This window comes from Antedon mediterranea, chromosome 6 (assembly GCF_964355755.1).
Source record: "Antedon mediterranea chromosome 6, ecAntMedi1.1, whole genome shotgun sequence".
In the NCBI taxonomy this organism is placed as follows: Eukaryota; Metazoa; Echinodermata; class Crinoidea; order Comatulida; family Antedonidae; genus Antedon; species Antedon mediterranea.
The window spans coordinates 24,892,210-24,918,575 of NC_092675.1; the positions used below are offsets into that span (position 1 = coordinate 24,892,210).

The 26,366-nt window shown below is 33.0% G+C and overlaps 2 protein-coding genes across 2 annotated transcripts; one reads left to right on the top strand and one right to left on the bottom strand.

Moving 5' to 3' along the window:
• Window positions 1-165: 165 nt before the first annotated feature.
• LOC140051288 (oxysterol-binding protein-related protein 9-like) lies at window positions 166-13,929 on the bottom strand. Its single transcript, XM_072096452.1, has 18 exons — window positions 13,706-13,929; window positions 12,243-12,293; window positions 11,870-11,948; window positions 11,284-11,363; window positions 8,908-9,081; window positions 8,452-8,502; window positions 8,057-8,156; window positions 7,507-7,666; window positions 7,173-7,264; window positions 6,848-7,010; window positions 6,075-6,243; window positions 5,407-5,494; window positions 4,835-4,945; window positions 4,469-4,673; window positions 4,189-4,270; window positions 3,646-3,740; window positions 3,111-3,246; window positions 166-2,743 (listed from the first exon to the last, which is right to left on the bottom strand). The coding sequence occupies exons 1-18, from the start codon at window positions 13,832-13,834 to the stop codon at window positions 2,654-2,656; spliced, it is 2,055 nt and encodes a 684-aa protein (XP_071952553.1). The 5' UTR covers window positions 13,835-13,929; the 3' UTR covers window positions 166-2,653.
• A 51-nt stretch (window positions 13,930-13,980) lies between these two features.
• On the top strand, window positions 13,981-26,301 carry LOC140051748 (palmitoyltransferase ZDHHC6-like). The gene is made up of 11 exons (XM_072097048.1): window positions 13,981-14,026; window positions 15,791-15,884; window positions 16,068-16,347; window positions 19,993-20,084; window positions 20,670-20,826; window positions 21,021-21,167; window positions 21,451-21,504; window positions 21,869-22,021; window positions 22,286-22,327; window positions 23,188-23,333; window positions 23,522-26,301. Exons 3-11 carry the CDS (start codon window positions 16,108-16,110, stop codon window positions 23,679-23,681), a joined length of 1,191 nt encoding a protein of 396 aa, XP_071953149.1. The 5' UTR covers window positions 13,981-14,026; window positions 15,791-15,884; window positions 16,068-16,107; the 3' UTR covers window positions 23,682-26,301.
• The last annotated feature ends 65 nt before the right edge of the window (window positions 26,302-26,366 follow it).

Consider the following 26,366-nt stretch of genomic DNA (forward strand, 5'->3'; position numbering starts at 1 on the left):
AATGGAGGAATGTTTAGTCAGGAGACAAGAAACTTCAGGTTATACGTGTTTATTGTCTCTAGACATAGTACTGTACGAGAGTCGATGTTATCCATTAAGTTGGATTCGAACCGTTTCTTGAATGTAGACATGGATGTGTAATCTTATGAAATACATACACAATGATTGAGTTCATAATTGCTATATTTATTCAAAATAATGGGAATTTAACATAGTTTTGTTTCGCTCTGTGAAAAAGGAAAATAACATCGAGCGTTACCTTGCAAAATAAAATTAATTTCGACCATGAGTTACAGCATTAATAAAAACCTTTAATTTACATCAGGGGAAGACTTACTCCTCTCTCATTTCATCAGACCTCATACAGTGTAAATAACAATGAAACTGGCTTTTTAGTGGCATGGTTAAGAGTCTTTCTTACTAATCACTAATTGGTTAAAATCATGATTCTGCCAATAAAACAGATTTCATACGAGGCCTAAATTCAATTACAGTAAATTAACTATAGAATTGCTTTAAATAATTAGTGGCTGAATAACACAGGAATATAATTGGTAACGTAAAATAAACAATATGTTAACATACAGTCAATAAAACGGAATTTTACATAAAAATATACATCTATTATTTAATATAATACTATCTTACATATTGGAGGTGGTTATTAATAACATAATTCAATTCCAACTAATTTCGAAAGCACCGTCCTTGCTTTACAAAGCGAAGCATGGTTTTGAGGTCCCCTCGCGACACATAAGGATAAATAGTGTAAATCCGCCGCGTTTTTTGTCACTATTACACCCACTGTAAACATGACAGACCGTTAAATAAAATACGAAATCAAATTTGTCAGCCTGCTCTGAATGAGCAATAGAGCATTTTTGTATAAATTTGTATTACTTAATGAATTGATACTTTTCCTATGTTAATGTTTTGATGTTTTTGTGTACTTTTTATACAGTATTTATGTAAATGCAATACTTTCAGCATCTGCTGCTTTTATATGTTTTTTATACCGAAAAAAAAATAAATAAACGTCTGTTCTTCCCTATAAATCAACAGGAAAATTATTTAAAATAAGGCAATACTGTAAAATGGAAGCAACTAATGACATAACCGAGATAGGAATTATATATTACAAAATAATCAACAGGCTTTCGGTTAACACAGCTAGATTGCTATATAATAATATTATTGCTGTACGCCTAAAATAAAACATTACAGATCTTAAGCTACACTACCAAACTAGTTTGATAAACAAATGTGGTAGTTATATGACGTCATCGTTTCCATATATGGGCACATTACATTTTTTGTCACATAAAGTTTGATAGTGTAGGCAGAGCCTCTCCGCATACATTTTCGTACACTATCTTGTAAATATAGGCCTACTATATTATGTAAATATAAAATAGTATAAACAAATAACAATAACTAAAAGTAATGCAGTTCTGTTTGAGGAGGTTTACGGTCGTTCATGTTATCTAAAAAGACAAATTGCAACTAGCTCAAATAAAAAAAAAAAGGTAGTGCAATTCAATCATTCAATTTTATCTGTACGTTACCTGTACGATTGAGGTATCCTGTACATTTTGAGCTAATATACCAATATTAAATATAGTAATATTAGGTAGTACTTTATTAATAACATATTTAAAATTTTAAACAATATATTTGACTTTATTGCCAATATTACTTTTTTCCACACTCAATATGGACATTATACAAAAAGAAAAAACAAACAATAAAAATTATATGACGATACAATATAGTTCTATGAATTTCTGTATAAGCAAGATGAAGAGTTCTACCACTAGAGAGAATGTGAAATATATATATATATTTTTTTATTACTCGTTGTTTATAGAGGGTGACCCTAAACAGCGTATGCTGACAATCAAGGGGCCCTCTTGATTGATTGAAATATATATTTATACTGGGCGACCTCTTCAGTCAAAGACTGGTCTCCCAGAGGGCCCAGTTATGTTAATACACCAGGGTAACCCCCTACTCGTCTCGAAAGATGTACTAGGTTCCTTAAAGTGCACACGAGCCAGATGTGTACACTGAACCTATGGTTTATAGTCCTTATTCGAGAAGACTCGTTCTACCACCATGGAGCGAGTGAGGTGCGAACCCTTGCCGATGTTAATATGGCAAAGCATTACGGTTCCACTGTCTTAATTGCTTGGCCACTCACTCATAAAATAGGGAAATGGAAGATCATTTTGTATTGAAAGCAAAACATTGATGTTGAAGATTAGAGATATGTAAGCTGATTTATAGTTATAAATGAATACTATAATTCTCTTACTAGTACAAATATTTCCTAAAAATTATCTTCTAAATTGACTTGCTTCAACAAAATAAGGAAAAATCGCTCATAAGCACAGTAATATTTTAAAACAACCATAAAGCAAGAGATATTTACAACATAAACCAGTTTGACTGCATTGTTTTGTGTACATAACCAACCAGAAATAAACACATGCTAGTCCAAAGGAAGTATGGTTAACATGTTAACATTTGTTTCTGAGAATTTTATTTATTTAAAAAATGATAAAATTGGCAAATTTTAGTCTCATTTTATGATGGAAAATGTATTTATAAAGACTCATGGCAGCTGTATACAATATAAAGGTGGTGTGCTACACTAAGAGGTTGATGATTCTTCTTTTGTTTTACTCTTTCTTGATTGTAAGTGATGGTTGTATACAAAGATTTCTCCATCTTCATGGAAATGCTGTAAAATGAATGAAACATATTATAACACACATGATTGTATTCTTGCAATTTGATTGGTCAATTAGGCACCTTGTGTAATTTGAAATTAGCCCTATCCCATGGAAAAGTGATATCTAATGGTAATAATGAACGGCTCTAATACACGTTCAGCTTTGTGTAAACATTTTAAAAATGTGTGCATGCGACGTCGACTGATTACATTCGGAAATCAACTTGCTCTGCGTCGATTACTTTTAACATAGATAGCTAAACAAGCATATGAACAACATTTAGTGATTGAAATGGTATTGGGATGATAGGGAACTTTTTTAAAACACTCATTATTATGGAAAAGCAACCAACAAAGAACAAAATGAACAAAATACCTTGTGTTGCCATGTAGTACCAGTTTCTTTTCGTTCTTTAGCCTCATTTCGTTGCCTTTGTTCAAGAAAATGCTTAGCTTCCGTGGCTTGATCCATATCCTTTGATTTTAAATGAAGTGTTACGTCCTTCCATAGCCTGCAATTGCATTAATAAAACAAATAACAACCTAACATACAATGAACATACACCTGGATTGACCAGGTTTCTTCTCCATTTCACAACATTGTTATCACACCCACACTATACCAGGTATTTTGGCCACTCAGTCTTGCCGATTTTTATCACAAAAAGCTTGAAAACAATTTGCAAAAGATAAGAAGTTGAAAGTTTTGATATTTGGAACTCAAGAAATTGGACAATATCTTAAAGCACTTGTCATCATTAATTTATATTTATGGATATTGCTGTGTACAACACACAAAGTACAATACACAACAATAAACAACACGTAATAATGATTATAAAATTAAAATCTAATCACAAGAGCTTCCCTAATTAAAACGACTTTTGTGTATAATGTGAAAAATATTTTACCTTCTAGATTCATATTCTCCTTGGTTTGGTAAGGGTTTCAACTTTTTCTTGATAATTTTCATTGATTTTGTGTCAACAAAAGGCACATCATATTTCTGTGAAAATAATATTTTTTCTTCGTATAGAATCAAAAACCTTCAAATAAATACAAGATTCTGTTTACAAATAACATTATTAATACATTTGTTACTATTCATTAACAGTACATTATACATTGAGAAAACACTGGTTATTATTATTGTTGGTTTCTGTATACTTATTATTATATACAGAATCTATGTTATTACCATACTGCTGATCACACCTACTGTACATGAAAGTATTGAAGACAAAGAGTAAAAACCAAACATTGAAGGGGACATGGAAACTGCCATTTCAATTAATTGCACAGATAGCAAATAATAAATACAAATTGATAAATAAAATTTTAAAAATCACTAATACTGATTGTACTGATAAACAGTACAAAATGTCAGCCCTTAAACAACCTGGTATGCTTTTCACATAGCAGAAAAAAAATTCCTGCTATTGTTAAATACTCACCCCAGTTGATCCTTTAGAATACATCACCCCATTCCACTCTCCTTGAACCGATAAAATAGGTTTTTTACTATCAGAAACATGACTATACAAATACAAACATACATAGTATTTAAGATTTTTTTTACAAAAATTTGGTTTGGTTTTAAACACTAATAATACTGTCAATTTTGGTAGTCTGAATATGTTTGTAATGGTAAAAAGAATTTGGGACCTTTTTGGACCTAAAGAAAAGTATAGATTTTTGGAGAGTTTAATATTCAAACATTATTCATGTACTTACAAAACTTCAGCTGTTATCCTATGCCTTTTACCCCCATAGAATGGTTTAGTGTGGAATGCCATCTGCGCAGAGAAACCAGTTTTATTGCATAGTATTTGACATTTACCTCCCATTTCAAACCATGGCACTGTTAGAATAGATCGACCATATCCACTTGGAAATGTCATTATGTAATCTTCTTCATGTTTGAGGTCAGAAACACAAGCTGAAAAAAAAACATGAATTATGTTAAGTGAAACTTGTGAACATGACACAGGTGGGTGCATAATATCAAAATATAACGCAATGTGGTGCATCTCACTAAATTAATGCACAAGCATGCCAAATGGATATACTGTACAATAACAGGAAGGAGTTGTATATTACCTTGGCCAATCATATCAACTCCTATTGATAATCCTAAGAACTTAGATTTTGTCCAAAGATGAGCATTAAATGCCATTTGTGTGTTATAGCACTCAGCATAAAATGCAGATACTACAAGAAAAAAATGATATAATATTGATTAAATCTATAATCAAAAAAGTGTAACTGAAACCATGAAATAAAAAACATGAATTTCTCTAAAAATGGTGAAATACTGTTATTCAGTAGTTATAGGTAGTAGAAGCTGATGATAAGATCATGATACCATATCAAGTCACTCTCCAGAAGATGAGAAACAAGCGAACAAAAGTTGGTGGGTAATTTTTGAAATAGTACATAAATAAAAATGTAAAGTAAAATAATCATAATATTTGTGTACAACAAAATAGGAATTTTACTTCATCTGTAATTTGAACTATCCTCTCACTGATAATAAGAAAAAGCTAATTTTTTTTTAAAACGATTATGTAACACACAAAGAAATCCAACAAAATATGAAACATAGATAATTTTAGATTGATAATTATTAGTAAGAATGTATGAATAAGAGAAAGAAAGTAAAAAGGACTCACTTGGAGGGTGATGAGACACTTGTTCCCCAATAAAAGAAACTGTGTTTTTAGGAGCCCATGGAACTGGTCCATCTGTTGTTACATCATTCTAATAAAGAAAAACATATTACACTATTGTGAACTATTTTGTGATCTAATTGTGATGTGGTATTTGTGTATGACATTTTTGCAATCTTTGCAACAGGTAGTCATTTGTACTGCTCAATGTGTAGCAGTAAGGTAGCCTTTCTGGCAAAATTATTCCCTTAGCAGCCAAAAAGGCGTATAAATGCTCCATTTTCTCCACTTGGGATATTTGTTCGTTTGATCGGCAACAAATGCATCCTGCATGGAAGGCCAACGCATACCAAGGCAGAATTTGTATAATTCTCTTCGTCAGATCATCTAGAGTTGTTGGGGTTAGGTTTGGGAATGTAGTGAAGATTTCAAACTAAGCCCCACCGAGTTCGGGGGAAGGTGAAGGTGAGCAGGGGAGAATGCTGAGTTTGAACCACTCATAGGGAGGGGTTGAGTTGGCTATATGATGTAATGGGAGAGGGTGGTTACACACTCTGCAGCGGGTATCTTTTCTAGTAATATATAAAGGAAAACTGACTCTTTATAAAATATATTTTGTTACATTCTCCGATATACAATAGTTCAGGCCTTTAATATGAAATGAATTATACCTTATCTGTATTTTCGGGGTCAACATCCCAGTAACAAAGAAATGTTTCGCCAATTATTGGATTGTAGGGTTTCTTAGCAACAGATCCCTTGCGTCCTGCATGGAAGGCAGAGACATACCAACGTAGAACTTGTATCATTCTCTCCTTTGGATCATCTAGAGTTGAGATTCTAAATGAATCAAAATAGCTAATGACGTGTGTTACCAGTGATAATCTACAGTACTGAATACAATAATTAACATTCTGAATTTGAATTTTGTTAAAAACCATATTCGAGTTAATTATCTAATAAATCTTTTTTCTCATACTAGTCAAGTCAATTTATTGTCATTTGTAAACATAAAAAACATTTACATTGAAATGAATTTTAACGGTTTTGGAACAACAAATAAATAAAACGAACTTAAACTATATGGTGAAACTATTCCCCAACGGACACCATCCCGGTATTTCTAGATCTGGCTTCGGGGTTGGTAAAAAACTAAGCCCCGCCGGACCCCATTCCGGTATTTCAAGGTTTCGGGGTTGGTAAAAAACTAAGCCCCACCGGACACCATTCCGGTATTTCTAGGTTTCGGGGAAGCACAAACTTAACGTAAACATGTGTCATTAATTGCACAGATTGCTGTTGTGTAGAAAGAAGAAACTGACCTATTAGTTTTTGCAAGTATCGATCTAAATTTGTTACTGTGAGACATAATTTGGAAATAAAATACAATAGAGTATTTCGGTACAAAACATGTGCGATTAAGTCTTAAGAAAAATTCTCTTACGTTGAAAAAAGATCTGGATGAGCAAAGAAGTCTGCATACATCTCTAAAGCTGATCTAGTCTCTAATATGAAGGTAGGAAGCACAACTTTGGTTAAATCCATCCCAAGGCGAACTTGTGACAGCAGATGCGTGATAACGCTTCCATGCTTCTCGCAGTCAATTACTGAAAAAAGGGGGTTAAGGGATTTAGTCATTTCATCTGTATTTCCTAATTTAAAGTGTTTGATAAAAATTATATAGAAATTTAAAATTTCTTTTGTAGAGAATAAAATTATTTTATCAAAATGTAGAATTTTTTTTTTTTTAAATAAATAAAAATAGTTACCATCATCTTCATCTTCAGATTCATCATATTTTGAGAAAGATTCTGTTCTTTCCTTTTCAGCACCATTCAGTCTTTTGGTAACTTCTTCATCACTGAAAACGATATATATATATATATACAAATAATGAATGTTTATGAGTGCAAATGGCGCAAATAATTATATTAAATTATAATAAATATTATAATAATAGGAGGTAAAAGATGAAAGATTATATTTGATTTTTCATTTTCACAAAATGAAATTTGCCTTTACTCTCTGACTCAATCACTTTTCAATTGCTTTATATATAGATTTTTTAATCACTGTACTATAATTGTCAGAATAAAAATTTACCTCTGATACTCATCAACATCAAAAAATTCTTCATCTTCACTACTTGAGTATGACACGGTGGGAATTAAGTCAGATCGGATCTGTGTTCTTATAGGTGATTCTATACTAGACTGCTCCATTCTTAATGGTTGGGCTGTTGCAGAATCATTTTGATGGTTACCTATAAATAACAATTTACAGATTACTGGAGTAAAACCTTTTCATAATTTTCTTCCTTCAACCTAGTTTAAAGCTCTGTCTACACTATCAAACTTTATGCAAAAAAAAAAATTGTGATCTGCCCATATATGGACATGATGATGTCGTATCACTACTATATTCAGATATATCACTACCATATTTGGGCATATCACAGACTCAGAGTCTAACACCTGAAGATTGAGGAGGTATTTTTATCTCTCTCTGATGAAACAGTCTGTAGTGTTAATTAATATGTTGAAATATTTTTCATTTATATTGCTCTACCTCTGTATCAAGCACTCTTATTCATGATCTGGATCAAGTCTACCATGCAAATACATTATTGAGGTAGAAATTTTGCTTAAAATACCTGAGGTGGTAGATCGTCTCAATGAGCTTGGATTATCAGCAGAGCTTGCCTCATCTTCCAAATCAGACTGGATTATTCCGTTCATTGGATATAAGGTAGTCTAAACAATACAATCATAAATACAATTCATTATATACAAAATTAAACTCTATCTAGATAGATTTCATATATGACAGATTGTTATCCCACCTCCAAAATTGTTAACTATATTTCTTGGACAGGTCGTAGGTCAAACACAGTATTATATCAATGTCAATATTTAAAGTAATATGGTGCATGGATAAAAATTGTTTGTATATAGGCGAGTGACCTTTGAACCTTAGTGGTCTATGGTAGAATATCTATTATATTATAATGAAGTATGTATAATGAGTAATAAAAGAAAGGTTCTTTACCTTGGCAACTTGTAAAAGTACAATAGCTTGTTTAATGGATTCTATCATATTCTAAAGAAATTAGAAATAATATTTAATCAGTAAAAATAGAAGATTAATTAATTGCTTTAAAATAAAAAATAAAAATATTTTTGAATAAAAAAGAATATTAAAAACTTTTTTATTTTGTTTTAACATCTTTTTTTGACCAACACATTGACTGAGGGGTCATTTGTGACATGTTTTTGTAATGTTAAGTTGACTGACAATATAATATAATGTTTAATATTGCTGTCAACACGTCCCAGATGAATAACACCATGCGCAAAAGGTGATTATATCATAATTGTACGTACACTTGTGTGTCAACATGAATTTCCACCTCAATCAAAACATTCATACGACGAGTACCAGTGCAGACAATGTGGGTGTTAACATACTGCATGTTCACTCAAATAAAAAAGTCCAGGCTAATACCTTAGCTGTTGACAGAACCTGTTCTTGATCTACATTTTCCTGATCTGTTTGTACAGTCTGCATCTTAGCTTCTAGAGATTCTGCTTGATTTATAAGTAACTGGAGGTAAGCATCAGCTTCAGTTAACTTGCGTTCAAAATCATTAATTGATGATGTATTCTTTGGTAATTTAAACTAAACAGAAAACAAAAGGTACAAAATGTGTTTGTATTATTCTTCCTTGATTTGTAAAATAACAATTTAAATAATGGAACTTTGTAGAAAAACAAATATGTTGTAAGGGCGTGTGGCGCAGTGTGACGTTCGACTACTGATCATGAGATCGAGGTTCGAATCCAACTCTCGCCACATTGCTTGTATCCTTAGGCAAGATACTTTACTTACGTTTGCCTCTCTCCATCCAGGTGTATAAATGGGTACCCGGTTAGATCAAGACACAACTTTGCACTGATTACTAGTTGCATTATGGGAGCATGTTTCCATAGGTGTTTGATCAGGAAAAAATGACTGGGGTAATAATGTTTAGCGCTTAGAAGTTTGACAACATTAGGCGCTATATAAATCCAGGATATTATTATTATTAAATAATCATGTGTAGTTTGTTTCAATTATTATGGTGTTATTTATTCTATATATGGTTGAAAATGTTTCATAAAACATTCTAAACAAGAGTGAAAAAGTCTACTGAAAGTTAAGAAACATATTACAAATTTCATAATGGCAGAACATATAAAACTGATCGTTAAGAACATTACCTTCACCTCTAACTTTTCTCTATGTTCATCAACCGAGAATTCTGTGGCACGATATTGCCATTTTGCAAGGTAAGCTGCAGGAAGCATGCTAATTTGCAATTGTAACTTAAAAGCTATGGCAAATATTTTTTCCAGATATGATTTGATAAAATGAACTTGTGCAATACAATCTGAACAAGTTGACAGTCAATCAGGCTTCCATAAATTCAGTAAAAGACTTACAAAAGAACTATCAGTAACTTATTTCAATTTGGATTCCTTTAAAAGAAAAGAGTACTTAACCACTCAAACCACGAAAGAAGTATTTTATAATACTGTAATCCACCTAGCCATAATCAATATGACAATAGTCAACTAACTAAAACAATTTCAAGCAAGCCTGTCAAGAAATAATGGCATTGAGTAACATTGTAGATAATTTGCTGAAAGGTTGTCAAAGAGACACTACCACAATCCTGTCTGTGTACTGGTTTATCAGTATATACAGGTGATCCATACCATACTGTCAAAATATCCAAAATGAAAGATTTCTTTGAATAACCGAATGAAAATAACAATAGTGATGGTAGTGCATTGATACAGAGGTACAGAGGCTACTAATGAATTCATACAGTATATATCCACAAAAGGTCAGAAACAGGACCAATGAAAGGCATTGGCTAATCATATTTATGAACTCTGTACTTTTACAAATGAAGGACTCATAAAAGCTGTCATATATTAACTATTAACAAATGCAATACCATCAAGAAAAAGATAAAATAATCACTATGGCTATATGACAAGTAGGAATGCAGAACAAGTTAAAGATACTATATTCCTGTACATTTTTCCAATCTAATTTAAGGTCACAAACTGTATTTTATTTTAAAGTATATATATACTATGAATGAGCCTATTATTACGATCAATTGTGTTGTTTTTATGGTTAAAATGTGATTTAAGCAGCTGGCTATGAATACCACATGCATGGATTGATATTTTTGTTATTGCTTCTGTAAATGAACAAATGGAATAACAAACTGCATGATATGCATTTATAGAGCATATAAAATATAAACTGCATAAGAACTTTATTGAAACAGTTCACACTATAAATAATCAGCATTTTGAACAAGTTTAGCTGAGGAAAAGAGATTAGATATTAGCAGTAATACCTGATGCATCCAAAAAAAATTCTCATTGTGCTGTACTTACTGTACAATTATGGTAGATTAAAGCCTAGAAGTGATGGTGTTTGGCCCAAACTAATTATTGTTAAATCGCAATCTCTAGTTAGGAGACTCTAAGGAATCCATAGTTGGCGAAAATCGTTAGCATTATCAAAAATGCAAGGGGTTCTGGGTCTCGTTACTGCAGATGTCGGCAACTGCTAATCAAATAACCATTATTTTGCGTTGCATATCAATAACAAGTATTAACTGAATTAAAATGGCGAATAATTTGGGTGCTTTTGACCATTATTTTAATGCTGCAATTTAACCAGTTACTGAAAATTTAACCTGTTTCTGATGCCAAGAAGTTGGAGTTAATTTATTTACACGGTTACTGGTATTTAGGAGCAGAAACAGAACCTTTGATTCATCAATATGAAAGGGTTAAAAAGAGTGCAAATGCTTACCAGATATTGCTGATGTGAATGCCTAAGAATAATATCCTCTAACGCCTTCACCCATTGACCTCTTTCATCTGAATCTCGAGCTGATAATAAATAAATAATAATATAAAATATAATTATACTTATTGCATGAGAAAGTTATGCACTAAAGCCAATTTGATAAGTTTTAGCTATATAATCCTCACTGGCTCAAAGCACTCATCAACAATTGCTCTGGTGGTGGTAGAACTTGGTCTTTATTTTAAGGACTGGAGGTCCAGTGTACTGTACACATCTGCACTTTAAAGCCTAGGCCTAAATGCTAGTGTAGAAAGGCAAATTAGCTAAATGAAAAAGTGGGAACTAAAACTGATCTAGGCTAGTTTTGTTTTTCCACTTTTTGTATACAGTTGTCATTATTCAAAATCATGCAACGATTTAAAGCTAATTTGATGTCGGTCTGCAAAAACGTTAGTTTGTTATAATAGTGAATGTTTTTATTTGGCAAATATTGGGAGAATTCATTCATTCGTAAGAAATATCTATAGAACAAATCTTTCAATTCATGAAAATATTCTTCCTATTCAACATTTATTATTTGTATAATTACCTTGAAAATGGAACATTTTGTTGTCGCATGTGATTGTAAATGTAGAGTCATCTTCATCATCTATACCAATCACAGCTCCCTAAAAGCAAGAAATAAAAAATCCCTAAAAAGAAAAATATCACGCTACCCTAGGCTATCCATTACAAAAGGAAATAGCTGTGCAGTTTGATAAGCATTCATACTCATAAAACTCTTTGGGTGTAAAAGAAAAGGTATTTAAAAGAAGCAACTTTGTACTGAAGAAATCAATTATCAGTAATATGAATTTTCAGCCAATTAAAAAAGAATTCAATTCAAGGTTTTTTGTATTAAGGTTGACATAATATGGTTAAAGACACCCTTAAAAATTAAAATATTTTTTTGTAAATTATACCTTCAATCTGACACAGCCTCTACGTGATCCTCTCACCATTTTTTCTTTTGACTAAAAATAAGCAAAAGAAATATTTAATAATTTATTAGTGTGGATGTAAATATCAGATGTACTACCGAAATGCACATTTTTTTCTTATATAGGCCTATTACTGTATAACAAACAACATTTTTACATAGCAAAGTTAATGGAAAAAGCCAAAGTATCAAAATATGCTGGCCCTCGGGGAGGGATTCTCCTTCCCTCCCTTGGGGAGGATTGACTTCGCCCCAACCCCTAAAAAATAGGTTAATAGCTGAAATCCTGGCACACCACTGACTGGTATACAATACATCGTATTAAAGCACAAACATTTTTTACGTTTCCTCGTGTATTATGACTTATATGTTCTGCATATGCGGATTGTAAGTAAGTTTTGATCGTTGACACACAAGTTACTTGTAAGTCAAGATATTGTCTAGTGTACCCAAAACGAACTAACTCAATCTTACTTTTCAACTTAAATTAATAATTGAGAGAATTTTTTTATTTTATATAGGCCTACAGTATTTACTAACATTGATATCAGCTCCTTATTTCATTTGTAAATTAAAGAAGAAATTTAAACTTTAATTATCATGTCGATGTTATGCGCGATTTGAACGATTTGCGCAATTTGAAATTGCGCAAAAAAAATCCTTGCGCAATTTGAATTGAAACATGTGTTTCAAATTGCGCAAGCAACGTATTAAATTGCGCAAGTAATCTGCAAATTGCGCAAGGTTTTTCGACAGATTGTGAAATCATGCACACCCATATTTTTATAGTAATTTCTAAGAATGATTCAATTAATTAAACATTATCTTCATTGAAATGGTCTTATTTATATAATAAAATACTACATTTTAAACTCCTCTGCCTAGGCCTAGCCTAGCCATGTATGGGAAAATTTACAGTTCGTTTTCAAATTGCGCAAAGGTGTCATATTGCGCAAGAACTATTTTGCGCAATTTACAAATTGTGCAGCGCAATTTAAAATTGCGCAAAGATTTTCTTGCGCAATTTGAAATTGCGCAAGTTGATTGCGCAATTTGAAATTGCGCAAAAAAATCCTTGTGCAATTTTAAATTGCGCAAGAATTCTTTGCGCAATTTCAAATTGCGCAAGGATTTTTTTGCGCAATTTCAAATTGCGCAAATCGTTCAAATCGCGCATAACATCGACATTAATTGAAAATTGGCAAAACTAGGAATATATAGTCATACTAAGTATAGGGGATCCGATCCCACATAATAGGCTATTAGCTAGCCTAGCTAGCTAGGCATAGTACTACTAGTACTACTGTACTTAGGCTTCACTCCAGTAGTCAGAGGGAGTAAGTAAAGTACTAATACTAGCTAGGCCTACCTAGGGCCTAACACTATAGTAGCGGCCTCTCTAGCCCAACCAACGCATAATCAATTATTATAGGCCCTACTACTCACAGTATAATATGATAAAAGGCCAGTTTCTTGGTCCAGAACAAACCATCTATATTGCCATCCTTTCATAACATTAGTCCATTTACTAAGTGGCCCCTCCATTCCAAAACTAAGCACTGGAACCTCTGACATCTCTTGTAAACTGGTTTGATGATAGTCACGCCGCCCGCCGGCCGAGCAACCAAGTAGGCCTAGCTCGCCGACCTGTACGCTCGAGAAAGGGCGCCTCTCATGGACGGCGAAAAGTATTGAAAGAACGCCCTCGTTTGTTTGAAAATTCCTTCACAAAAACACCACCACGATCCGATAGAGATGCTGATGATGGTTTGTACGAATGCCTAGGCCTAGCTAGCCTAAGCGCTAAAATTAAATGTGTCTATTTATATAGGCTTTATATATGCTTATAAGCTAGCTAGGCGTTAAATGTTGACATAAGTCATACAACATGGTGTCATTTTAAAGACTATTATTTAGCCTAGCCTACCGCCCTCTCTAGTCTAGGCCTAGGCCTAGAAGTTGAACTTCTAAAAAAAATATAGATAGGGCCTAGTAGGCATAGCATAGGCCTAGGCCTACCTATTTTATTAGGCCTAGAGGGCCTAGGCCTACTCTTTTATATACATCTAGGCCTAATTATAATAGGAGAGACCTAGATCCTAGCCTACTAGGCTTAGGCCTAGTAATACTAATAGTTAGGCCTGGTTTCGATCCAAGTCGGCCCTAAACCGTCTCGGCCAAAGTCAAGTCGGCCTCAAGTCAAGTCGGCCTCAAGTCAAGTCGGCCTCAAGTCAACTCGGCCTCAAGTCAACTCGGCCTCAAGTCAACTCGGCCTCAAGTCAACTCGGCCTCACGTCAACTCGGCCAAAAAATAATCGGTAAACTCGGCCCCGTTAAAGTATGGAACGCAAAAAGTGCAAATGAAGGGGATTGATAAAATAATATTTCTTCACAATTTTTTAACTATAAATAATTCAGACTTTTAATGAATATTAATATTTAGACAATAATATATTTAGCAAAAAAAATAGGAATGATTTCACCAACTTTCCTTTATTAATACGTTTAATAAAATTTTAAATTGCACAATTGAAAACAATTCGTAGCTGCGCCTCCCTGCGCCTTTGGCAGCTTTTTCGATATCTACAACTGCTACGTGTTTTCACTGACCGGGGGATTCCCCTTTTTTTTAAACGCAAATCATGGACAAAAACGATGTACAATCATTTTTTCTATGGCCAAATGGTGGAACGTAGGCCTCCGTCTTCGATTTACTAAAATGCGGTACCTGCACGTGTTTTTGTAACACGCGGGTACTTATATTCATATTGGCAATGAGTTCATTTTTTTATATGATATTATTTAATTATATTTTTTTTTTTATTCATTTTTTTTAAAGCGTGGATAGTAAGAATCATAATAATATTAAGCACTTTTTGCATTCCATACTTTATTGTGGCCGAGTTGACCGATTAGTTTTTGGCCGAGTTGACGTGAGGCCGAGTTCACTTGGGGCCGAGTTGACTTGGGGCCGACTTGACGTGGGGCCGACTTGACTTTGGCCGAGACGGTTTAGGGCCGACTTGACCTGCACCCGTTAGGCCTAGGTAGGCCTATATTATAATTTTTCCTAGAAATAAACAAATTCTAGCTGTGCAAAAAAAAAAACTGAAATCTTAAATCCATAAATATTTTTAAAAAAAATTACAACAAATAATGTTTTTCTTAGTTTGCATATTGATTTAGCAATGAAAAAAACAAAATTTCCTGTATGTTGTATTGCATGTGATCGCAATAAAAAACAATTCCTTTCGACGTGGGAATGCGTGAGATAATGATAAAAAACAATACTTTGTAGGTTGGTTTGAAATAAAAAACCATTAAGGGGGTTAATTAACATTGATTATTTCATGTACAATAAATTCACATTTTCAGTGTTTTTGCATATTTTTTGCCTGTATCCAAATTTATAAAATTTACAACAACCCTCTGATCGCTGCCACTAAACATTCCCCTTGCAACAGAGCCTTTTCAGATATTATCAAAAGCGTTTTGTTGTTTTTTAATTGGTTATTTTGGTCTGTTCCATAGATCCATTGGAGAGCAAAGTAATCTGGTTTTAAATTCAAGAACTTTAAATTAAAAATCTTTAGTCCAGACAAAAATATTGAAGATGCTGGTTGGGGTAAGTTTCTTTTTTTCATTCCTGATTTTTAATTCTTCATTGAAGATTTAAATGACAATAACAAACAGCGATTTTTTAAATAGATATAGTTAAAATAGTATGTTTCTTCTTTTTCTGACTTATGCATACTTTATTTATACAAACAATACTTGAAATGCTTCCAACATTTTTCATTTTTTGCAGTGACCTTGTAGAGGAAGGTAACAATCAATATCAATCAATCATGTGTGTTGGTCCACTGTGGAGGCTATGTCATTGGGGTCCATTTGTGACTCTCTTTCTGATTTTGTACATTACCACATTATCGGTTTATTGTGACCTTGTTTTCTGGCCTCCGACCTTTGACAGCTATGGAAGCATTGTGAATTTTACCATTCTGTCGTCTTGGATATTTTTCATTCTCTTCAATTATTTTAATGCTGTGTTCCGTGGACCTGGATTTGTCCCACTTGGATGGAAGCCAGTAAGTTATGTTTTGACAATACTATCTACTATATTCATACTATATTCCTTCACATTCTTAATCATATCACAATGAATTGTGCAATGTGCTTCCAGTTTTGTAGAATGAAAAGCAAGAATTTTGCTGATCATGTTTTAGCAGTAGCACACAATGTGTGAGAGCTGGGGACAGTTTTGCACTCAAATTCGAGAAATAAAACCCTTTTGGTGGCACTAAAAACAAAATTTATTACCTTTATGATTTGTGGCAAACTTGAAGCCCCTGAAATGTAGTACAGGAAAACTATGAAATATGGTTGAAAAAATTGCAACAGAATTTATTCCACCACAATGCATTTCTATAAGGTCTCTATATGAACATACTAAAAGTCTAGAAAAATCCAGGTAGGGGAAATAGGTTTTTTTAAACAAAATGGCCGCCAATGGCGAAAATTCCTAAAAAAGGACAAAAAAACATAAATGATAGATCTAATTACCACTTTATAACAGTTTTTACAATGGTTTATATATTTCTTTACAATTTCGAAGATCTGACCTACAATAAACACATTATTTTAAGTGCTGTTAATTAGAAAATGGCCGAAAAACAAATGTTTAAGTATCTAGATATATCCCTATTGTTATAATAATATATAAAACGCAGTCCTTCCTATGCTTAATACATAGGATTACGGTGTCTATTAATAAATCAGTTCATTTACATTTGTACTGTTATAACAATATATTACAACATTGGTGGTGCCAGTGGGGAGGGGTATAGGGATGGGAGATCAAATGGGAAGGGTGAGGGAGTCTGTCCGTCCCCCCATCCCCTCTCCACAATTGGCTATTTTTTATGTAGACAATATGATGATATTTCCTAATATAAAACAATACCCCATTGAGTGCTGTTTCAAGGATTTTCATTTTTAAAAGTGAGTAAAACTACCCTTTACCGGTATAATATTATCGGAACCTCTGGGTGCGCTCCCATTGATGGCCCAGCCAATTGATGCTGGCTTCGCTCTCCACCCCTCTCCCCCCCCCCCTCATCGGGAAAATCCTTGCGCCACAATCTATTACCGTATTTATTCGGATAAACGCTACATTTAGAAAAATCAAATAAATGCCCCCCTCCCCCTCCATAGGACATCATTTTGAATAACCTACGCCACCGCACCCCCTCCCCCGCTCCCATCGGACATCATTTTGAATTTATTTCCTCGAATGTACGCCCCGCCACATGCATATTATACACAATATTGTATTTTAACACATCTCTATTTGTAATAGAATTTACTGAATGGTGTTGTATTTGTTCATATCTAAAGGGTGTATTTATTTGATTATACACGTTTCCCACATTACACCCACAAAAATATACGCCTCTCCGAATAAACTCCTCACGACGATTACACGCCCCCACTACCCTCCTTAAAAATCAACCACCAAGGGCATTTATTCAAATAAATGCGGTAATTTCACTTTCATCTTGTTAGTATCTCATCCTCCATCTATTGGTGGGGAATTGAGCATGTGCTGATGCCGTGGCATTCTTAAAAAATAGTGGAGCAGCAGTCCAAACCATATTTTCTGCAACGGCAATTCATTTTACTACAACCTTATTTATTATTATTTATAGGTACATCTAATCAACTTTAATAGTTTCTCTGGTGCTGGTAGTCAATTTGTCATCAATACTTTCCATCTCTAGTCTGTGGGTTGAAGAGTATCTCCTATCCACTGCTATACCTGGTAATAAAGACTCACGAAATGAAATTTTGCAGCAAGGGAATAGATTTGCTTTTTGCAACTTTCTCAAAGAAAAGAGGCTGTCTAAAGTCTCCATTGACTTCCCTCCATAATATATAGGTACCAATGCCAAATTCCTGATGCAATGTTTTCTTTGTTTTTTAAACTGTTTGGTTTACAGAATTTGACATACAACTCCTACTGTGATGTGATGATTTTTAAGGCCAACACCTTTTCCTAAACCAAATTTACTTACGGCCCATAATTATAGCCATTAAACACAATAGTTTACTTTGCCTTCACATAACGTAATAAACATACATGGTACATAATAAGTGTCTTGAAATGTTGCTGTTTCGGGCCAAGAGGTTTGATGTAGCAAACAGTGGGCAGTGAGATGAAGGTTTCTGAGTAGTCTAGCAGTGTGTTTGGAGTTAATGGATTAAAAGAGGGCTGCAGGAAAAGTTTAAGATTTTTTTGTTGACCAAATGATGCATTGTGTATGACTGTCTCACATAGATGATAAAATAGTATATGTGAGGGAATGTGCACTGCTTCTTTATTGATGAATATGGTTGGTTTGACCCATGTGTTCTTTCCTCTTAAATTTATATTCTGTCACGGTTGCTTCATTTATTGATTTAATACTGTATGTTCTCGATGGGGGAGCACTGTGAATGCATGTAAAGTCTGTCCTTGGTGTGAAGCTCTGTAAAAATTAGTTTGCTTTTTATACATGGAATCCAGGGATATGATACTACATCCCATCTATTTGGTATAGGAAAAGGTCTTAAAAAGTCTTAACACCTGGGCAGTAGTATGCTTACAAACTCTGTAAAACCAAACGTCTCCAAAAAAAAAGAAACCATCGCATCAGAGGAATTGGCATTGGTAGCTATACTGTATGGAGGAGGAATACGTTCTGGGAGAAAGTAGCAAAAAGCAAAACAGCACTTGAAATAAAGTCTATTCCCCCTACAACAAATGCTGCAAAATGTCATTCCCTGCGTTTATATTACCATGGTACAGCAGTGGATAGAAAGTACTCTTCAACCCACAGACTGGAGGATGGAAAGTTACAAATAGCGTGATGTGTCCATTGATGACAAATTTACCACCAGTACCACTGTTTGTGACGAATACCACGGCATCAGCACATGCTTAATTCCTACCTATAGACAGAGGATGATAACTGGACAATGAAAATGAATGGATTAATAGATTGTACGATTGTATAATTCTATTGTTGTGACAGTACAAATGTAAATGAACTGTTTTATTAGACACCGTAGTCCTGCATTATAATGCATAGGACTACGTTGTCTATTATTATAACCGTGGTGATATCTTGATACTTAAATGTGTGTTTTTGTTGCTAAATAGCATTTAAATTAATATGTATATTGCAGTTTAAATGTTTGACACTAAGAAATATAAAAAGCATTATAAAAAGTCAAGTGGTAATTAGATATAAAATATATGCTTTTTGTTCATTTTTAGACATTTTTCGCCATTGGCGGCCATTTTGTTTAAAAAAACCTATTTCCCCTACCTGGATTTTTCTAGACTTTTAGTATGTTCATATAGGGACCTTATAGAAATGCATTGTGGTGAAAAAAATTCTGTTGCAATTTTTTCAACCTTTTACTGATTCTGAGCATATCTTTCCTGTACTAATGGTAAATTGTAACTGTACTGTACTACAAATCAAAGAGCTACATAGGCAGGGTAAAAAATCAAACAAGTTAAATCTGCCTCAATAAAAGTTTATTAACACAACATGTTTCGGGCATAGCCCATCATCAGTATATCATATTTTCAAATGGTTGAGTGTTTTTACAATTCCCAAATCTTTATTATTAGCTATATGTGTTGCCTGAATATTTACATCAAACTAATTCATACATTTTAATAGGAAAAGGACGAGGATTGTCAATATCTTCAGTACTGTCATTCGTGTAAGAGTTACAAATCACCTAGGTCCCATCATTGTAGGCATTGTAAAAGGTAAAAATAAGGTGCATTTTTTTGCTATCAAAGTAGAAACCATTGCAAGGCAATCTATCAACAGGATGCTGAGCTCCGGAGATCAAAGGGTTTATCTGTGGCTGCGACACAATCAGTTTCTCACCCTAAACTGTTTAAATGATTTTCGCAGAGAATATGTACCTACTACAGTACTGTTGGTATTTGTCGCAGCCACACATAAGATCAAAGGACTATTGGGCCCTGATGTGAGATTGCCTTATTTCAATTATTTCATTAATAGTGTTTTGCTGTTCATTAACTGCATTATTGGGGCATGCCATTTTGTTAGAAGTATTACATTATAATGTACTTGCAACATACCGCAGCTGGATGCTCATCCGCCTGCTTATAATAAATATTTGGAATTCGGGGTTTAAAATGTCATTCATTTGTCTTTTGTTTATTTTTTATTTTAATCTGATTTCTATTTTTAACCAAGAATAAAAACGAATACTCAGTTGTTCTGTTTCATTGGATTCTTTTATTAATATAAATATATTTATAATTAATTATTATTATGTGTATGAAATAAACTCATTAATGGAATGTATCTGTAATTTGTAGATGTGTAATAAAGATGGACCATCACTGTCCTTGGATTAACACTTGCTGTGGCCACCTAAACCATTCTAGTTTTACATATTTCCTATTTTTTGCTCCGCTTGGGTGCATGCATGGAGCGGCTGTACTTATATTAACTGTCTACCATCAAGTTTATAAGGTAATTAATCATTTTTATTGTATATTTTAGTTTACAATAGATGACAATCATCAATTAATTTGGTTTTATACCCTATATGAACTATGGAATTACAATATACTGTTGCTTAGTATTTATATCGCTTTCTATTTGACTATTTCCCTCAAGTTGATAGAAACATCATTTTATAAAATTGGTTTGTTGATATTTTTCAGACCTTACATTACCCTAGGCATCGCTATCCTCATCTATATAAACCTACATTGGTTCAGTATGATGTCATTCACCTTATATTAACATTCCTGGCGATTGGCTTTGCCATTGGTGTTGTGATAGCAGTAGGATTTTTATTTTTTATTCAAGTAAGTTTTGGTTTTCTGATCAAAATCTACAACTATCAAACTAGTTAGACAAAAAAAAAGATAATATCATCATGTCCATATACAGTATGGGCACATCATGTTTTGTTGCATAGAGTTTAGAGTTATATTGTTTTGTATTTAAAGTTAAAAACAGAAGGATTATGTACAGGGTTAATTTGTCTTAAAATTGGAATTATCAAAAAAAGTTATTTCATAAGATTTTTTTTTAATAAGGTAATGTTTTAATATTAGTGAAGAAAAGTCTTTTGTGTTTTTTTTTTAGATGAAAGTTATAATAAAAAATGAAACTGGAATTGAGGCATGGATTAAAGCAAAGGTAAGAAGAAGTGGTTGAGATGAACATCTTTTCAATTGTACTTGAGTAGCAGGGACACAGTGTTAGAAACCAACATTGGTTTCTACACAGGCTTCTAATAACTTTTTCACTTGTCATATTTTGATCTCCAGATTTATTAAGCATTTTCATTCACATATTCACGAACCTTGCAAAATCTGTTGGGAAAATACAGTTGGGGCGCTTTTTGACTATTATGCCTGTACTTTGATTGGTCAGTAAACACAAGACTGGTGGAACATCTCTGAACAAAAATGAGGCCCCTCATTATTGTGTTTTTTCCAAAAAAAACAAACCTGCTTATAACTAACAAGAAAAAAAATTAATATAAAATAAATATTTTTAGGCTGTCTATCGAAAAAGAGATGATGAATTTATTTATCCATACCACTTGGGTTGGCGAGAAAATATGAGACAGGTGTTTACCTGGAGTGGAAAACCTAAATCAGATGGAATCATTTGGCCGGTAGCTGAAGGTTGCAATCAATACACACTGACGGTAATTCAGTATATTACAGTATATTAGATTAATATTAGTTCAGAGTTCATTCCAATTGTACAGCTTGTATAATACTGTAAAACCATATAAGATCTATAAGTATTATTCCCAGTGGGCCGACATTTTCTGAAAATGAGAGTGAGATTTTGCTTCGCATGTGAGGTGTGTCACAACATCATTGTAGAAAGAACAGTCTCTGTCTAATTTTCCCTGCTGTATTTAAAGAAAAATGTAATATCATTGATCAGTTTGTTTTTTTTACAGATAGAACAGCTAAAACAAAAAGAAGAAAAACGATTAAGAGCTGTAAGTATTTGAGTATATACAGTAACTATAACCTGGGTTCATTATTCCTGCTGTCAAAAAAAAAAAAATGTACAGTATACATCATGATAGTTTGGAAAGAATATTACTTTATATCAGAGCACAAAACAACATGAGATAAAAATGTCTGTGGTATTCCATGCTGACTAGGAGAAGCATAGCATTTTTAAGTGCTTGTGTTTTAGCTATAAAATCTATAATTGTCTTCACCTCAACTGGAAGAACTACTGTAAATAGAATTCTTAATCCACATTTGACTTATCCAAGATCACTAGTTTTGCAATACTACTGTACTTTGGCAAAGCTTAATTTATCTGAGGGTACTAGTTTCTGAATACCATGCTGGCAAAGCTGTAGTAGTTGATTACTCAGTACTACCAAAGAACTTATAACACAAGAATCTCCTGTTCGTCCGAAGCGCGTAACAATTTCGAAAGGCATTGTGGGATAGAATAGAGCTATGGGTGGCGCCATTGTGAGCCATGGAGTAGGGCACCCGCATCAAATTAGAAAGTCAAAATCATAGAGGGGATCTGCTAATGCTCTAGGGGGATAGAGTAATTGACTGAGGAGTAGGGCGCCCGCATCAAATTAGAAAGTCAAAATCATAGAGGGGATCCGCTAATACTCTAGGGGGGATAGAGTAATTGACTTCCTAGTTTGGAGGAGGCGCTGCTCCATGCTGTGAAATGGCGTCGCCCAGTTTGACCTTTTAACCCTGTACTTCCGATACTGTGTTTTGAATACAAATTGAAGAACAGGAGATTCTTGTGTTATAAGTTCTTTGGTACTACCTTGTCAAAACTGTTGTATAGCTTTAATTATTTTTGCCTACTTTTCAGATTGAGTATATTGTAATAGGAGACTACAGTGGTTCCTGGTTTCCAATTACTAAAGGGTTTTGTACATGTATACATTTACCTTTTACAGATGAGCCTCGCATTAAAATCAATGAGGATGACATTATCTTGGTTACTAGATGGAAAAAGTATGTTTTATTATTATGAAGGTGTTTTATTATACCTATAATAAATAACTAGCATGCTTGCATGCGACTAACAATTGCAGGGAACATGCTTAAACGTGTTCTGTATTCTGCATGGTTTAACATGACATGAAATAAGATCTCTATGCTAATTATTTTTACATTTTTTAAAAAAATCATGTATTGTTTAGGTATTGGTTATATGGAGAACTGGTTTTTGAAGCTAACAAAGGAGGTAATAGTGAGAACAAGAAGAAAGTGCGTGGATGGTTTCCGAGTCGTTGTGCTATTCAGTATAATGTTGCAGATTATCCAGAAGGCAAAAGCCCAGTAAATAAGAAAGATAAATGAAATTAAACTATAGTATAGTAGTAGTATAGATATATTCTTATGGTGCTTTTAGGGAAGGGCATACCACTAGTAATTTAGGTTTGTTAAGCTTTCTTTTGGGGTGTATGGTAGTAATTTTATTTAGATGACATGTGTTGTTTCATTATTATTAGATTTTTTTTTCCACTTACTTTGGGTGAATCAATGTGTGAATTAAAAAAGGAATAATAATTTTTATGATGGAAATATTTATGTTTTAAATGTTGTGTTTTAAAATTGATAAATAATATTATCCGTAATATGAATTTGTCAATTAAGTTTTGAGCAACATTTGTGGTTTTTTAATAAGTCATAATTTAAAAAGCTATTTATATACCAAAACATTTCTAGTTTATAAAGTTTTGTGAGAGCATGTTTCTGTACTTGTGTTATGTGTTTTTAAAGTTGTTAATTATCATTTAGCTTTTTATCAGTAAAGCTTGGTTCCCACTAGGACACAATGCAAGGACATAGATGCAACGTAAGCGAGTTGACCAATCACACATGACTGTTTGAATAATCTATCGCTTGTGATTGGTCAAATCACTTTGCATCCTTGGATTGTGTCCTAGTGGGAACCAAGTTTTATAAGTCTGGGAATCTTGTAGGAAGGATGTTTTTTACAATGCTAATCTTATAATTTATGAGAGAATACTCAAACTTGTTGTTCATACCTATAAACGACAGAGCTTGCACTTGTGAGTTTTAGATCACAAGCCAAAGTAAACAGCAGGTACTGTAATAATGTTTATACATACTGTATATTAACTATGATGCATATATAACTATACTGAGTTTCGAGCATAAGTTATGTCAAATAAACAAATAATTGATGACACTGTACTGTAGGGGCAAGTTTTCACTTTAAACTAATAATATTATGTGCAGAATTATGCAGGTCTGTGTCTGGTATACAATAATTGTCTAGCTTGTGAAGTTGACGCAACACACAAAAAATAGGAGTGTTCTCCTCAAAACTTATTATCACATTAATGGAAAAATATAGAGATGAAACCGCTAAAGCAAATTTTTTTAGCGAATGTAGGTGGGGAGAAAATTACTGTAATAATTAAGAATAATAAACGCACACCTTGAAAATGGTCAATTTCCTGCTGTGATAGGGGGCCGCCAGCCCTTATTAGCTCTTCCTCATTTTAGAAGTCCTGGATCTGCCCCAAGCAGTACCTTGTGCTATAGAGTCTATTTAGTTAATGTTGTAGAAGTCTAGTGTAATTTAGTCAATTCACTCAGTTTACAGGCCTGAAAAAAGCATAAAAAATTGGAAAAATCATTGTACATGTAATTGGTAATTAAGATGTGTTTCATTTACATTGTAAGATCAAGCGACACGTTTCTTTATTTGGTTAAAACAAAGTTTAAACATCACAACTAAGTACAACAGTTGCACAGTTGATTTTAGATCAACCTATGACATGTCTGTATTATTGATTTTATTAGTTTTTAAATAATATTATGAAAGGAATAATTATTTTTGCTTTGTGCTTCCACCAGAATTAAATGGGCATTCTTAATTATATGTAATGCCAAAAAAACTATAAACATCATTTTAGCATTTTGTAATAATTTAATTTTATATACAATTTAACATTTTTTACTTTTTTTTATAATTAGGATTGCCCCATTTATTGTCTTTTTTTTATGTTAGTTCACATGTCAGTGTTTTACATTTTGTCTGAAAGTTGTAAGCTCAAGTATTATACATATGAAACGCCAAATTATTTGTCTTTTTACTTATATTATGGTCTAGAACCTAGACTACCGTATGATTATTCCTCTGAATTTTGCAAATGACAAATATTTATTGAATATATTGATTGCGACACATTATGCAATAGTTCTAAGCTTATGGTTTCTACACAATCAGATAATTTAAAAAAATCAAGTGTCCATGATCAATCATATGACCATTGCACCAAGCACTAAATCCCCACAATGCAACAGGGGTCAGGTCACATTCATCTGATTTGAATTAGATAATTGGTGGTTAGTGTATTTAGTAGTTATTCTTAACTTTTGGGTTTAGTACTGTGAGTAATGCAATAAACATGAAAACTGAATGATATTGGCAACATATTACTATTATATGACTTCTTGTACATCCATGATTTACTGCAATCTACAAACAAATGTTTTAATCAAAAAATGAAAGTCTGTGGTTGACAAATGGAGTGAAAAAAAAACTACTACAGTACTACTCTGTACGACTATACTAAAATAAATAATATAGCCTACCATTATATATATGTATACTGTATACCGCTGGTATTCTTTTCAAGATAGTGTGAGCTTCTTTTCTATATTTGAATATCAAAGGAACAAAATGCCAGATAACTTGGGTTATGCAGATATAAATGTAAAGTTTTATGTGATATTTTTTTAATGGAATTTTGATCACAAATTATTTAAAAGTGGTAGGTATGTCTAAACAATTCTAGTAAATTCACAAACTTGACAGCATTCACATATTAATATTATATTATATAAAAATAATAAATCATGGTGTATTTGTGATATAAATTAATTCGTAATTGAGGCATATTATTATTATTTACTAAATAATATACTATTGTCAGTTTTGCTTGTTGTAATACTATCAAAATACATACTCTCTTTTGGAAATGTATGCCTTGCACACATTTTCTTTAA

Excerpts from the sequence above, each read along its gene's own strand:
- LOC140051288 (XM_072096452.1), bottom strand. The coding sequence starts at position 13,834 with ATGTCAGAGGTTCCAGTGCTTAGTTTTGGAATGGAGGGGCCACTTAGT. Across the intron at positions 7,265-7,506 it reads GATGTTGATGAGTATCAGAG|TGATGAAGAAGTTACCAAAA; the intron begins GTAAATTTTTAT and ends TATCGTTTTCAG. Across the intron at positions 2,744-3,110 it reads GTACTACATGGCAACACAAG|CATTTCCATGAAGATGGAGA; the intron begins GTATTTTGTTCA and ends TTCATTTTACAG.
- LOC140051748 (XM_072097048.1), top strand. The coding sequence starts at position 16,108 with ATGTGTGTTGGTCCACTGTGGAGGCTATGTCATTGGGGTCCATTTGTG. Across the intron at positions 21,168-21,450 it reads GATTTTTATTTTTTATTCAA|ATGAAAGTTATAATAAAAAA; the intron begins GTAAGTTTTGGT and ends TTTTTTTTTTAG. Across the intron at positions 21,505-21,868 it reads AGGCATGGATTAAAGCAAAG|GCTGTCTATCGAAAAAGAGA; the intron begins GTAAGAAGAAGT and ends AAATATTTTTAG.